The sequence below is a fragment of the Barbus barbus genome, assembly GCF_936440315.1.
Source record: "Barbus barbus genome assembly, chromosome: 13".
NCBI lineage: Eukaryota > Metazoa > Chordata > Actinopteri > Cypriniformes > Cyprinidae > Barbus > Barbus barbus.
In genome coordinates this window covers 4,878,370-4,893,328 of record NC_136741.1, presented here as the reverse complement: position 1 = coordinate 4,893,328, position 14,959 = coordinate 4,878,370, and the positions used below count along the sequence as shown (strand labels likewise).

Here is a 14,959-nt window from a genome sequence, read left to right as displayed (position 1 = left end):
CTACTCATGATCCCAAACATACAAGCTCATCTGAAACACAGTGTACACAGGTGTACATAATAGTATATATTACACAAGTAACGTAATGGCTTCGGCTTTCATCGCTTCTTCTGGGACAGGCTCATTAATCTTCATTAATGATGTAACACATGATGGCAGCAGCAAAATTAACTCAGAAGTCTACAGAAATATTGTTTGACAATTTACAGAAAGATGCAACCAAACCGATTGGGAGATCCTTCATCATGCAGCAAGATAATGACCCAAAACATAGTGCCAAAACAACAAAGGAGTTCATCAGAGGCAAGAAGTGGAAGGTTTTAGACTGGCCAAGTCCATCTCCACACTTAAACCCTGTAGAGTATGCATTTTACCTGCTAAAGAAGAGACTGAAGGAAGTAACCCCCCAAAACTGAAAGAGGCTGCGGTGAAAGCCTGGAAAAGCATCACAAAAGAAGAAAAGTTTGGTGATGTCAATGGGTCACAGGCTTGATGCAGTTATTGAAAGCAAAGGATTTGCAACTAAATATTAAGTCTTTTTCACTTTAATCTATGTTAATTCTATCTGTTCCAATACTTTTGATAACATGAAAAATGGGTGGGTTCAAACAAAAGGTGCTATCTTCTAAGTTGTGTATCAGATCCAGATGAAAATACCTGTAAAGAAAAGCTGAAATGTTAATCTCTCATCTCATATTCATCTTTTGATGTCAAACCCAAATGTGTTCAGTCTACAGCAAAAATAAATTAGCCTTACTGTTCCAATACTTTTGGAGGGCACTGTATATGTATATATATAGAGAGAGAGAGAGGACACTGCTGAAATGATCTCATCAGGCCCTGTCTGATGTAGGGCTTATTTTGATTTGATGACTAATGGTTATGTTTTCTCCAAAATCGTTTTTCAAATTATTTGTTTTTAATTTATTTTTGTTCAGTTACAGTTACAGTCTAACACAGAACGACTTATTACCTATGCTTATTGCGGTCTGCAGTTGCAGTGGAATTTGGAAAGAAAATAAAGGCTCTGGCTGCAACCTGCAAAGTGGGCGGGGCTACGGCGTCGCTCCGCCCATAACTACTCTCATTGGCTCGATCACATTCTGGAGATTTAGAATAAATTAATTAAATTTTGACACTAATAAACTTTCTACAGAAACAGGACACAATCACAATACTGCAACTAACTACAGCATAGCCAGGGACCAATGAAAATATTTAACTCTCAGATCTCATGTGAAACCACCCGGAGGCAGCCCAACAAACGAAGAAAACAAGCAAAAGGTGGAGTTTGTAAAGATAAAAGTTTATGTTTTGTACCTGTGTCAGTTTATTGCGGTGTAAAGTTTTTTTTAGATGTCTCAAAATAACATTTTAAATAAGTCTGCATTTAATATAATTTTACACTGCAAAGATTATTATGCCGGAGCATGAGTTATGGATTTGTTTCATATTCCTCGATTAATGATGCCGTTATAGCTGTATTATTAATGAATGGCTATATTGTTGGCAACTGGCCACTGAAGGTTGCTTTCTCCCATAGTGCAGAAAAAAAGGAAATACCACCCTAGCGAAGAACAAAAAATATAGAGAAAAAAAAATCCTAAGCCTATTTAAAAAATAAATAAATACAATTCTAATCCTATCCCTAGTGTAGAAAAAAAAGTGCTATCCCGAGTGCAAATAATTAAAATAAAATAATAAATTTAAATTAATTTAAATTAAAATGAAAAATATTAAGCCTATCCTATCCCTAGTGCAAAATAAAATAATATATATATATATATATATATATATATACATACATACACACATATAAGCCTATCCTATCCCTAGTGCAAAATAAAATAATATATATATATGTATATACATACATACACACATATAAGCCTATCCTATCCCTAGTGCAAAACATAAATAAAATGAAATAAAATAAAACAAATCCTGAGTCTATCCTATCCCGAGTTTAGCGCGTGCACCACGACTATAAAAAGTCATGATCAGCAGAGCGTCGAAATTACGATACACCATGGCAACAGCTCCCACCAAAAAGATGTCAGCACGTGTACTTCCGTCAATGCGTAACTTTAATTCTTAATAACTGCCAATAACTTAATAACTTTTATAATATCAGAGGTGAAAACTGTAAATTATTGAACTGATATTCATTTTAATGGTATCCCATGGCCACAAAAAAAAAAAAAAAAAAGGAAAAAGACAGAAAAAAGAAACGAACGTGGCAGCAGCTAAAAATGAAGTATAAAAACACAATTCAATCCAGGTAAAGCTTTAAACATGAAAGGTTCATGGGTGTGGGCTAAATGACTTCACAAACATTTGACATTATTAAATATCATTAAATGTCTATTTCAATGCGCTGCAGCTTTTTCCACATAGTCTAACAGTCTTTTCACATAATTAAATATTCTCTAATCCAACCTGTTACATTTATTAATTAGAGTAATAAAATTACCTACTGACTCCCAAAAAGGGGGAAGAACCTGCACCAGCACCACTGACAGATGAAGAGGAGATGGTCAAGTATGGGAAGGTTTCTAAAATCCAAAAGTAAAAAAAATAACTTTTGCTTTTGTATTAGGAAATAAAGATGACCAAAAAATTGTGAATAATTAGTTTATTTAACAGCTGTGGTGGTGGTTACGGCTTGTACTACCCCTCCATCTGGCATCCTTCCATTCCATAAAGTACTCAGTTCCACACTGGAAATCCTGAAGGAAATTCGGATTATTGGGTTACTTCCAGTCATTAATCAAATTAGCCCCATTTAAACCGATTTTTACACCACTGACGGATTTGTGCCCAGGAAAAAATGATCAGAATGAGTGCGAGAGGGATGCACACTTTCCTTAGAATCTGCATACAGCGGACTTATAACGTGCTCTGCATCTCCGATGTTTTAAAGTGCATTTTTCTTATTTTGCAAATGATCTTCCAATGGGGTAAGAAATTAAAAATATTCTTGTTTCCGTTTGCATTAAGATTATTTTTCTTACCTATGGCGTTCAATTTTACTTGTTTTATGTAAAATGCACTTAAAAGGAAAATCCCCCAGGAAACAAGACTAAATATAGACAATTTTTCATATATAATGCATATTAAGAATTTTTTTATATTTGTACTTGAAATAAGACAAAAATACTCAGTAAGAAAATCTATTTTGCAGCGTGAATGAATGAATAAGGTATTTAAACTTCGCTATAAAGAGACTGAAATAAACTCTGGGTTTACCGAAGAAAGCCTGCTCCTGACCAGGTTAGGTTCACAGAGTAAGTTACTACGGTAACTGACTCTGAGTATAAGTTACCTCTCTTTCAGAAACGGGCTTGACTTACTCTACTTTCTCGGGTTTGACAAACCTCCCATTTTGAAACGGAAAACCCAGAGTTTCCCTGATTTCAGGGTTAACATACTCAGAGTTTTCACTTAACCTCTTTTCTGAAACGGGCCCCTGGCCCCCTGACTGAGCCTGGTTTCGCCCAAGTTTTTTTTTTTCTCCATTTCTCTTACTGATGGAGTTTGGGGTCGCTTTTTGGCTTGCTTAGTTGGGGACGCTTAATAGATAGATAGATAGATAGATAGATAGATAGATAGATAGATAGATAGAAACTTAAAATGCATATAAAAGATCAGTTTTCACTCTATATCTCCCAAAAATGTTTTTGTATGATGATATTTAAATGCATAGTTTTATCAACGCTCTGTAGGTTTTATTGTGAGGTCAAAACATTTAGTGCAATGATGAGAAATATAATAAACATTCCTCAAAAGCTTGATGGATCATTTTTGATACTCAAAACAAGATTTAAAAATATTAATAACACAATAAAAAAAAAAAAAATGTGTAGATAATCAGTTAACTCAAGTTGATTCGGTCCAGTAAGTGTTCATCTAAAAATATTACTAACAATTTATAATTCTTCATTTACGTTATGAAAATCATTAAATAGTTTTCATCAAAAAGACAGCTTGAAGGTGGACATTTTAAAATTATTTTTGCTACAAAAAAGTACAAACTAACAACCAAAGGGCAGAAGGCATGTAGTAGATTTGTATTATGTTGATGATCTAGGGGCCTTACAAATCTCTGAATCAAATATACAGTATGTTTCTGCTTGTGAATCAGGTGTACAGGCATCTGGTGTGCCCTCTGCTGGCAGTGAGTAGAGTCATACAGCGGCAAGTGGAGGATCTAGCTGCTCTTTTGGCTCGGAAGGATGCAGAGATACAGGACTATCAGGAGAACGGACCTGTCCTAAGTAGAGGTAACAGTCGCATCTGCAGTTTTGCTAGCATACTCTCTTATGTCTGTTTTTAGCTCACTGACACTCATCTAAAACTCTGCCCTCACAGCCAGACTACAGACGGAGCCGTTTGAGGTGCACAGGTACAGGGAGAATTTTTTCACACAGATGCGAAACATTTTTACATTCAATCTCCTGATAAATTTACTCAATGTAAACAAGCTCCATGTATGTACTGAAGCCAGGCCGCTGTGATGCTTCTAGGGTTTGTTACGGGAGAGAGAACTGTGAAAGCTAGACAGGAAGAGAGACTGGATCTCTGTTTGACTCAAAGCTGAGGGTCACCACACACATGCATGCACACAGTGTATAATTAGGCTGTGGTTTGTGGAACTCAAAGAGTGTTTGCAGTGACAGCTCAGTTGTAGCGTTGCCTCACACTGAACTGTCTATTGACTGGATCATGTTTTATTTCTTTTCCCGTCATAGGTGTGTGTTTTAGAATTTCCTGCTTTTTTAGTGATGAGTGGGATTAAGACTGGGCAATATGGTGGTAAAACTAAAGCATTTATACCATAGTAGATGTACAGTGGGGTCCACTTTTGAAAAATTGTGAAGAATTGTATGTTTTTCTAATTAAATTATTATTTTTTTAAATTACAAAATGTATTATCAGTTTAACAACTTGAGTGACATTGTGATAAATGTTAACTGAAATAAAACGAAAAATAAATCAATATAAATTAAGTTATTTGCATTTTTTATTTTTTTTATAATTGTGGCAATAGATGAGCTGTTAAAAGAGTGATGAGTCCCAGTCATCTAATTTGACTCTCATATGCTCATGTAATATTATATATTAGGTATAAGAGAATTACTTCCATTTTAAATTAATTTGTTGTACTCAAATAACTAAAACTGAAGTAATAAAAATAATAAAAACTATATAGACATTAAAAAAAATAAAACAGAAAATACAAAAATAAAAATGAATTCAAGATATAAAAAAGTATTTAAGTACTAAATACGTTTTTTTTTTTTTTTCAACATTCCAAAACTTTGTTGATATATTTAAATGTTTACTTTCATGTTTCCATTACATCAAATTTTCAGTGTGAACAGTGTTGGACTTAATGGATAAAATTCAACTAACGTGTGGTCTTTTGACTGACTATTTTACAGTGTCTTTGAATGTGGCTCATCCTGGACTATCCACTTGATAGTATTGATTAATATTTGTAAAAATAATATTGAATTAATATTTGACACTAATGTCCGACGTATGATTCACTTCTTTGGAATAATCTGATCTGTTGATTATGTCCATCAGGTGACTTCAGCTGTAATGTATTTAATTTATTAGCTGATAGTCACCATATATTTATTTACTTTTAAGCCTTTTTTCACTGAATATTCAGTAAAACTATAGCTATATCATGACATAGTGTCATATATAATTACTCATACATTTGGTCATAGCACCATCCCTAAGCAAGAATGCCAGTCAATCACGGTTCTGACCGCTCTGCCTTACGGTCATTACAAACACACTGACCACAGTGGGAGGAGCCAAAGCCGCAGTCATAATTTAGACCAGAGCTGTGTGTTTATGGGCCACTTTTTGTTCTCTTGATGAGTAATGTTCTTGTGGCTGCGAGTTATTTATTGGATTCAGCCAGGAGCTTTAATTTCAGCACTGGCAGCCGTGTTTTCTGCGTGAGGTGAGTCCTTTGATAGGTCTGTGTTTGATCTCTGTCAGTGTGTATGTGTGAATCCACTGGTATTTCTCACTGGCCTGGTGAATGTGCAGTCAGATATGTGTGGCTTGACTTGGTGGTGTGAGAAAAGGATATGAGTCTGCTCACCCACTCGCCCACTGTACCAAACACTGACTTACTAGTCGCCCCTTAAACTGGTGGAATTCCAACCCATGGTGACACCAATGGGTCAAGCTATTACTCCATAGCTTTCACAGCTGATAACAATAACATTCATTATGTGTCTGTGTGTGTGTGTGTGTGTGTGTATATATATTAGTGCTGTCAAACAATTAATCGCATCCAAAAAATTTGTTTACATATGTATGTGTACTGTTTATTTATTATGTTAATACACACACATACAGTATTTATTTTGAAAATATTTACATGTATTTGTACAAGCTCAAATAGTAGAGCACGGCGCTAGCAACGCCAAGGTCATGGGTTCGATTCCCAGGGAAAGCAAGAGCTGATAAAAAAAAATGTAAAAACTGTAACTTGAATGCAATGTAAGTTGCTTTGGATAAAAGTGTCTGCTAAATGCAAAAATGTAATATCACAATAATATCACAATATATCAGACCAGTGTAGTATATAATAGCAAATATACTGTATTTACACTATATAGAAGTTAAAAATGGTGATAAACGGCAGAACTGTCCTAATGAATTAAATCACTTCAGTGAAATAGACTTTGAATTGGATTTTGGTGAAGTGGCAATAATTTGATTTTCAGAGTCATATATGCTTTCTCTGTCTCAGAGAAATTAATTATTTAAATGATTTATTTATTTACCATTATTTGCAGAAATGGATAAAACTGAACACATTTGCTACCTCCTAGTGCATGGTTTGGAAAAGCCTCCAGATTTTTAACAATACTTGTTGTGTCTATTGAAATGTGAACTTGCACGTTATTTGATTTTTTTGGACATATCAAAGTCATTTGACTGCCGCTGTCTCGCAATACAATGGGAAATTCCACTCCACTCTGAAGAATCGTTTAAGACCCAAGTCAGAATTAAAATGAAGGTGTGTTTGGAAAAATGCCTCACTGAAATGCCAAACAAACATAGCAAGTCTCTGGAAAAATAGAGGCCGTTCTTGAGATTCCTGATCGGCAGAAGCCTGGATGAGAGTGTGTGTTTGATGGATAGATGGATAGACCTGTTTGAAGTGCTGTCTTTAACCGGTCAAAACTTAAGAGAAGACATGTTCCCATGAGTTCGTAAAGTTGAGTTTGAAAGACTCAGAAAGAGAATGTCTTCCCCAGACTGGTGACGCATGCTGATGGGAGAGGAGAGTGTGAACGTTTACTTTGTGTGTGTACTTAGCTTGATTAACACAAAGACTTGATTTAGGGTCCGTATCCCCTTTACAGGTCTTTTGGGGTTGAATGTATTTATGTGTGAATGTGTTTCAGTGACGCAAACTGTTGGTTTTTTTTAGGTTTGAGGCATAAAAAGAGAAAATTTGACCGGGTGAGTTGAGAAACCAGTTTGGGTTTGGCACTGACGGCGTGACCCTTGCCATCTCCACACCGAAAGACCAGCAAAAACACCCCAAACCATCCTCTATCTGAGACATATATACATTTAGATGTCCTTCTTAACATGCTTTTAGTCCGAGTTATTACTATAAAGAATGGGCAAATTTAGTTCAAGAGATTCTTATGTTCACCAAGGCTGCATTTATTTGATCAAAACTACAGTAAAAACTGTAATATTGTGAAATATTACTGCATTTTAAAATAACTGTCTTCTATATTTATATATATATTAAAATGAAAATCATTCCTGTGATGCAAAGCTGAGTTTTCAGCACCATTACTCCAGTATCCAATGTCACACGATCCTACAGAAATCATTCAAATATGATGATTTTGTGCTCAAGAAACATTTTTGGGTTTTTTTTATTGTTGAAAACACTTCTGCTGCTTAATATTTTTGTTGAAACTGTGGTGGTATTTTTTTCAGGATTGAACAGCATTTATTTGAAATAAAAATCTAATTTTATAAATGTATTTACTGTCACTATTAATACATTTAATGCACCCTTGCCGAGTCAAAAGAGCTGACCTCTAGTCTTTGCTGACCTTTTTTATTGTTTGATTTTATCTTCCATCAAGTAAAATTGTATTTTCTTGTAAAACATACTCTATAAAACAATCATTGTTTTATTTACAAAATAATTTTCAAATAAAAATAAGTTTTTACAATGCACCAGTACTTATAAGGGGGTTTATTTGTGTCTCTTCATACTCTCTTCTCCTGGATTTTCCTTCTTGTCACATGAGCAACATCCCCCGTCCTGAGTGAACCTGCAGGATAAATAACACAAGAATGAGGAATTTAGGCTTTTTGTGACAAAGATGTGTGCTGTTGCCCTAAACAGAATAACTTTTTCATTGTCTTCTCAAAACACTTATTAATATCAAAGTATGTTAGATCACTTTTGGTGATCTTAGAAGGCAAAAGAATTTAAAAAAAAAATGTGGGAGGGGTTTAGTATCTATCTTTTTACCCATTTACACTACCATTCAAAGGTTTGGTGTCAGTAAGATTTCCATTCTTTTATTCAGTAAGGATGCATTAAATTAACCAAAAGTGACATTAAAGACATTTATAATGTTACCAAAGATTTCAAATAAATGCTGTTTGTTTGAACTCTCTATTAATCAAAGAATACTGAAAAAAGGTTTGCAGTTTCCACAAAAAATATTAAGCAGCAAACAAGCATATCAGGGGGTAAAGTAGGGGAAAGCATGTCCCGTAACTGCTACACCCCTGTGTGAGTGTGTGTTTTATTGTTAGACACCAGGATCTGTCAGGTGTCCATGCCTTAATTCCAGCTAAAGCTCAAGACGTCTTCCTGTAACTGAAGCTCTTGGCTCCTGGCCTTTATAATCACCCCAATCTGATAACCATGAAACCCATTCAGGACCGCTTCTGGAGGTCAGATGTCTCTCTTTCTGTTATTCCTTCTGTCTCTCTCTCCCTCCGTAGCTCTGGTCCAGTTTTCCACAGGGTGAGCTCTGATCTGTAATTAGTTAGCTGTAGCTGGGCTGCGGTTTACTCTGCCTACTTTGAACCCCTGAGAAGAGCTGCCCTGCCAGCCAGAACAAGAGTAACATCCCGTCAAACACCAGTCCCTCTCGTAAATGTAATAGATGGAATGGAAACATTGTAGAAAATGTAAAAATAGATAGCAAAATGAGATAACAACTACATTTTTTCCTTTCTAAAGCAATAGTGGTGTTTGCTTGTGCAGAAGTTTTGTCCAAGACAAAAATATGGCTCAGTCCCTCCTTCATTGTACATCTATGGGAGGTTTTACCTGTTTTATTGCTGGAAAAATTGTCCAGTTAAGTAGAAAAGTAAACAGATCTCCTCAACAGGCCACATAATTTGTTCTAAGGTTTGTTTAAATCCCTAACCCTAAGTATGATAATAATGTGATGTTTGTCTTAGTACGCACCACTAATAAGAAATCTAGGGAGTGTGAGACAGAGGCTGAACTGAGAGGAAGAGGTAATAGATATTTTTTGGAAGGAGTTTGCCTGAATGAGAGTGAGGACAGATTTATAGAGGACTGTAAAATGAAGCTGCTCTTGGAGTTTAATCCATGACGCCCATTTAAGACTTCACCTGCCTTTATTTGTTTCCCTATAGATTGTGTGTGTAAGACTGTTGCAGCTTGTGTGTGTGTGTGTGTGTGTGTGTGTGTGTGTGTACTTGGTTTCAATTCAGGTAATAAAAGAAAACATGCAGTTTATTCATATTTATTGTTAGTGGTTTTGGGGCTGGCAGTGTTTTTTGTTTTGTTTTGTTTTTTATGCTAACTTTCATTTGCAATAAGAATCTAAGTCTGAATCATATGAAACCTGTTAAACATGGGTCTGGGTCATATTTTGCCACTAAATAAAACAAAAACAATTTTTTTTTTATCTGTGTAGATAGCAACTTTGCAGAAAATTAAGTCTGTTTTTATCACCCAATTTCTTTGAACAATAAGATTTTTTTTTTTTTTTTTTAAAGAAATAATACCTTTATTCAACAAGGATGCATTAAATTGATCCAAAACACCAGAGACATTCAGAAAGTACAAAAAACACTGAAAAAAAACACAAAAAACTTCTGAAACTTTTTTTTTTCCATCATAGGAATACATTTTTTTTTTATTTATTTTTTTATGTAATTTAAAATATATTAAAATAGAAAACAGTTATTTGAAATTAAGAAATAGTGAAAAAGAATATTTCACAGTATTAATAATTGTATTGAATTTTCACAAAGAATTATTCTGCTATGATGTCAAATTCAAAATAAAATGTCACTGTTTTGCCTTTGGTCACTAGCTTTGTAGGGTGTACCAACCAAATTTATATATATATATATATATACACACACACACACACACACACACTGTATTTGTATATATACATTATATATAATATATACACATATATATTATAAAATGTATATACACATATTTGATATGCAGTAATATTAATAGATACTGCCACAAAATGTATTAAATGTATGAATCTACAGGATAAGTAATTTTGAGATTGAAAGTTAATGAATTGGTCACAATTTTGGTAGTATGTCTCAATATCTTAGTGCATACTCAGAAGCATATGCTTGCCCTTCACCAACAAACACAGAACAAGAATCAGGACGCTCTCTGGAATCTTCCATTAGAGTCCATTGGTTTAGAGTTCTTCCACAAACCACTAAAAACCAGCCAATGCTGTTTACCTGCTATGAATGGGTGTATCAACATGATGCACTAACACATGAACCGCTTTTCCTGACACTTCCCTCTGTGACGCACTCCGATGATGATGGGTGGTATCTGTGTAGATCATCTGACCTGGTACTGGTGGGATTGTACTGCGCACATATAATCAATTTCAGTTTTACGTCTCACACATTTTCAGGAGAACAACTTAATTGCTCAAATGATATGACAAGAAGATGGAAAAAAATGAAAGGATCGGGAATGGTAAAATGATTTGAGGGGAGACAGGAAGTGCACACTCATGAACTGTGGCTTCTCTCCTCACATTGCCCTCTCTGTCCCCAAAGAGGAACTCAAAGCATTCATTTATTTTTATGATATTTCAACAAACAAATAATAAAAATAAATCAATGTAAACCCCCAATGTCTACACGTATATTTAGGGGCCCTTCATTCATCCAGTGGTCACCAATCTCACCAGGTCAATATTTGGCAAGTTAATTTTGAGAATTTGTCCGCTCTGTTGTGAAAGAGAATGTGTTTGGGAAATGTGTGAATGCAGTCATCTTTACCATTACCCTGTTGAACTTGCTGTCACCCAACCTTTGCCATTAAGACTTCTTTTTGTTGCATTTTTTTATTACCATTAAGAACATTTCACTCCCATATTCTAAATTGCATCATGCAATGCAAATGTTTCTGGTTACCAGTGGCACTGTAGAAACAGCCTGTTCTCAGGCATAACTATGATTCATTTATTCTGCAGCTTAAAGTGTCAGATATTAGGGGTTTATGGAGATAAAGTGATTAGTGTTTGACTGGTCTTGTGATGTTAACATGGTGGCCACTCTTACATAGAGTAAAGATTCTATCAAGGAATTGATAGGACTGGAATCTTCATCTTATGTAGCTCATTTTGATATACATTTTTATGAATATTATTAATAAAAAAAAAAATGAAATAAAAATATACTTGAAGTTAAATAAAAATAAATCCCTGTATTATGTATTTGACAAGTTTAATAGATTGCATTTTCACAGTTTCCACAAAAATATTAAGCAGCAAAAACTGATTTCTTCACTGATAATAAAAATAACAAATATCAATAACTCAGCAGCAAATCGGCATATTAGAATGATTTCTGAAGGATCATGTTACACTGAAAACTGGAGTAATGATGCTGAAAATTCATATTTGCCATCACATACCCAATACCCATACATATATACCCAAAACTGTAAATGTAAAATTTTTTCCTGCTGACGAAATGAATAGTACTCAGAAAAGTAATAGTCCAAGACAGTTCCTCTATGGAGACTAATAAGTAATTAAATGTCTCCTCTTTCTTTATGGTGTGGTCATTTTCTCTTTTCTGTCTACTAGATTGTTCCACAGATGGGTGTGACGCTGGACAGTTTGGGTTTTGACTCCGAGTTGCAGGCACTGTACATGGCCGTGAGCTCGGGGAAAACGGGTCAGAAACGCAAACACTTTCCTGACAGCAGCCCTGTAGCAGAAGACAACCACATCTTTGAACATCACCAACACATCACTGATGTCCCCACAGGTTACTGCCTCACTGACATCGAGCTTAGTACATGAGTTAAAGGAATCATTCCAAACCTGTATGTCTGGGGAACTCAAAAGCAAATGTTTTGCAGAATGTCCTGGCTGCTCTTTTCCATAGAATGAGCAAGGGAACGGGTGTTTTTATACTGTATGGCACCTGTATACATGTACCTGGTTTGACATTGGTCGTATCAAACATCATTGGCTGTTGCTGTGTCTCATAACCAAACATTATGGGCATATAAAGGCACCACATGTCAACACATGCATATAAATGGCAGATTTTTGGTGGTTAAATTCTGCTTAAATTATGACAATGCACACAAAGCTATTGTATAGCTTCGGAATTTGTATGGAAACGCTTTTATGGTGCCTTTTTGTCAATTTGATTGTGAGTAAATGATGACATTTGTCATTTTTGAGCATTGTTTGTCTTGTCTGCTGTGCTCTGTGTTCTTCACTGGCTTCTCAAGAACAGAATGATGTCAAAGCTTCATCAGGAAGACGTCAGGTGGCTGACAGTAAACAGGTTTGCTTTTTATTTTTTATTTGAATTTAACAAATATTTGATTCATTCTTTCAGAGGACTGTCGTGCCATGAACCCAATGTTTTAGCTGATCTTTTCAACTGAATTTTTCAAATCCCATGAACCCATCATTGCTGAGCCTTAAGGCCTTGGTTCACACCAAAGACGATAACTATAAAGAGAACGATATTAGCGTCCACACCAGTGAACGATATCATCTGTTTATTCTAAGCGCAGGCACGTCCGCCGCTTTAAATTCTCCAGCTCCTTATAGCAGGACGGATTCTGATTGGATGTTTGTATCGTTTATCAGCAGGAAAAAATCGCTCTGAAAGTGATTCAAACAATATTGTTTCTCTGTGCCTTTATCGTTATAGTTGTGTTGTGGACTCTGCTATTCTTTAATGTTGATTTTTAGAACTATATCTTTATCGTTATCTTTATAGTTATTGTCCTTGATGTGAACGGGCCTTTAGGCTGGTAGAGTTTGACCTCTATGTTTGTTTTTGGAAGTTCAACAAAAAGACTTCTTAAACATGCATTTAAACAGGCTACAAAATGTTACTCACCTTGATATGATTAAAGTAATATTCTGGGTTGAATATAAATTACGCTCAAACAAAACATGTACAAAAATTCACCTACAATGGAAGTCTCGGGGCAACCTTTGTATGCTTGCCTTTAGACTTGCAGATATAAATCGAGCTATGAGTAAAAATCATTTTCTGTGACAATTAACAGAAATGCTATAGATTAAAGTTTAAATGATCAAAAACCAATTCTGAATGATTCTTTCAGGCTGTCCCATTACCATCAACTGCTGCTGCTGGTTCTGAGGAACATTCCACCTCGCGGCCAAAGAAGAAGAAAGCAGTGGGGCTTTTTCGGTGACGGTTCATGCTTCTGAAACAGAATAATGCACAGATGGACCCTTTTATTTTCTGAAAGCTTTATAAACATTTTTATTCTTTTTAGGTTTGATTTTTAAGTGATTATGGACATTTTATTGTTGTATTTTAGTCCCATCTTAATGTTTTAAAAGTAATGAATAAAATATTGCATTTATTAATACATATTCTCATTGGTAGGGTTCATCATGCACCCCAACTGGCAGCATGTGAAAAAAGTACAGATGCTCAGAGTATGCATAAGATGAGTTGCAAATTCAAATCTGTGCGTGTACTTTTTAGAAGTCAAGATGCACAGGTTTTTATTAGTCTTTTGGGAGGATAACAATGTGTTTTACAGGGTACGGACTGCTACAACTAGTGCTTCTAAGAAAGAAGGCAAGACAAGAAGGTCTCTGAATTTGACAAAGTTTGTAAGGTTTGTGACATTAGATATCCAGAGTTTAGTAAATGTGATATGCTTGAGCACAAATGTATGTTCCGCTTCATATTCCGGTTCATGTTCCGTAAAATCATCAGACTTGAATGGACGGAAATTCTGACCACAAACCCAACACACATATTCCACTAATTTCTTTGGTTTTGGCTTTGCCTTTGTTAGAATAAGCTACCACATTATTTCACGTCATTCTATTATCCTAGTCTTGTTGATTTATCCATCTGTAAACATAACATAAAAAGTGAATTGTGGTTAATTGCTTTACTTGTTGGCCAGATGCCTCCTCATCTAATTCAGGCTAGAGTAAGCTTTAAAGTGGACCAGACGGCATGCCAGTAGTCAACAGTCTGACTCTGTGAAACTACTCTAAAACCTACTGAATTAAAAATGAAATGCACAATGCTTTAAATCTAGTTGTAGACTGATAGAAGGATCTGGGTAATCCCTTTTTTACTGTAGTATTTTTGCTGTCCACAGATTATTTTCTGATGCCTGGCCAAAACAGTCTCTAATTAAAATGTATTCAGCAATACCAGTAACGTCTTCAAGCTGTCAACAGTGCGGTCACAGCGGACCAGAAAAAATGTCTGCGCCACTGAAGGAGACACAGAACTGTCATAATTTTCCTACCAGTATCATTTGGTAATAGTTCTGGCATTTAACTGGTGATTCGTCTTCAGTGGAGAAGCCATTAGTGTTATTTTAAAGACATTAGAGTTCCTGGGAGGGACGGCACTTCATGACTCGTCT

General features: G+C 35.3%; 1 protein-coding gene across 1 annotated transcript; it reads left to right on the top strand.

Moving 5' to 3' along the window:
• Positions 1–4,123: 4,123 nt before the first annotated feature.
• LOC306879208 (non-homologous end-joining factor 1-like) lies at positions 4,124–12,368 on the top strand (the record flags this gene model as incomplete). The annotated part of the gene is made up of 3 exons (XM_079432000.1): positions 4,124–4,283; positions 4,372–4,430; positions 12,150–12,368. 3 exons carry the CDS (start codon positions 4,124–4,126, stop codon positions 12,366–12,368), a joined length of 438 nt encoding a protein of 145 aa, XP_079288126.1.
• Positions 12,369–14,959: the final 2,591 nt, after the last annotated feature.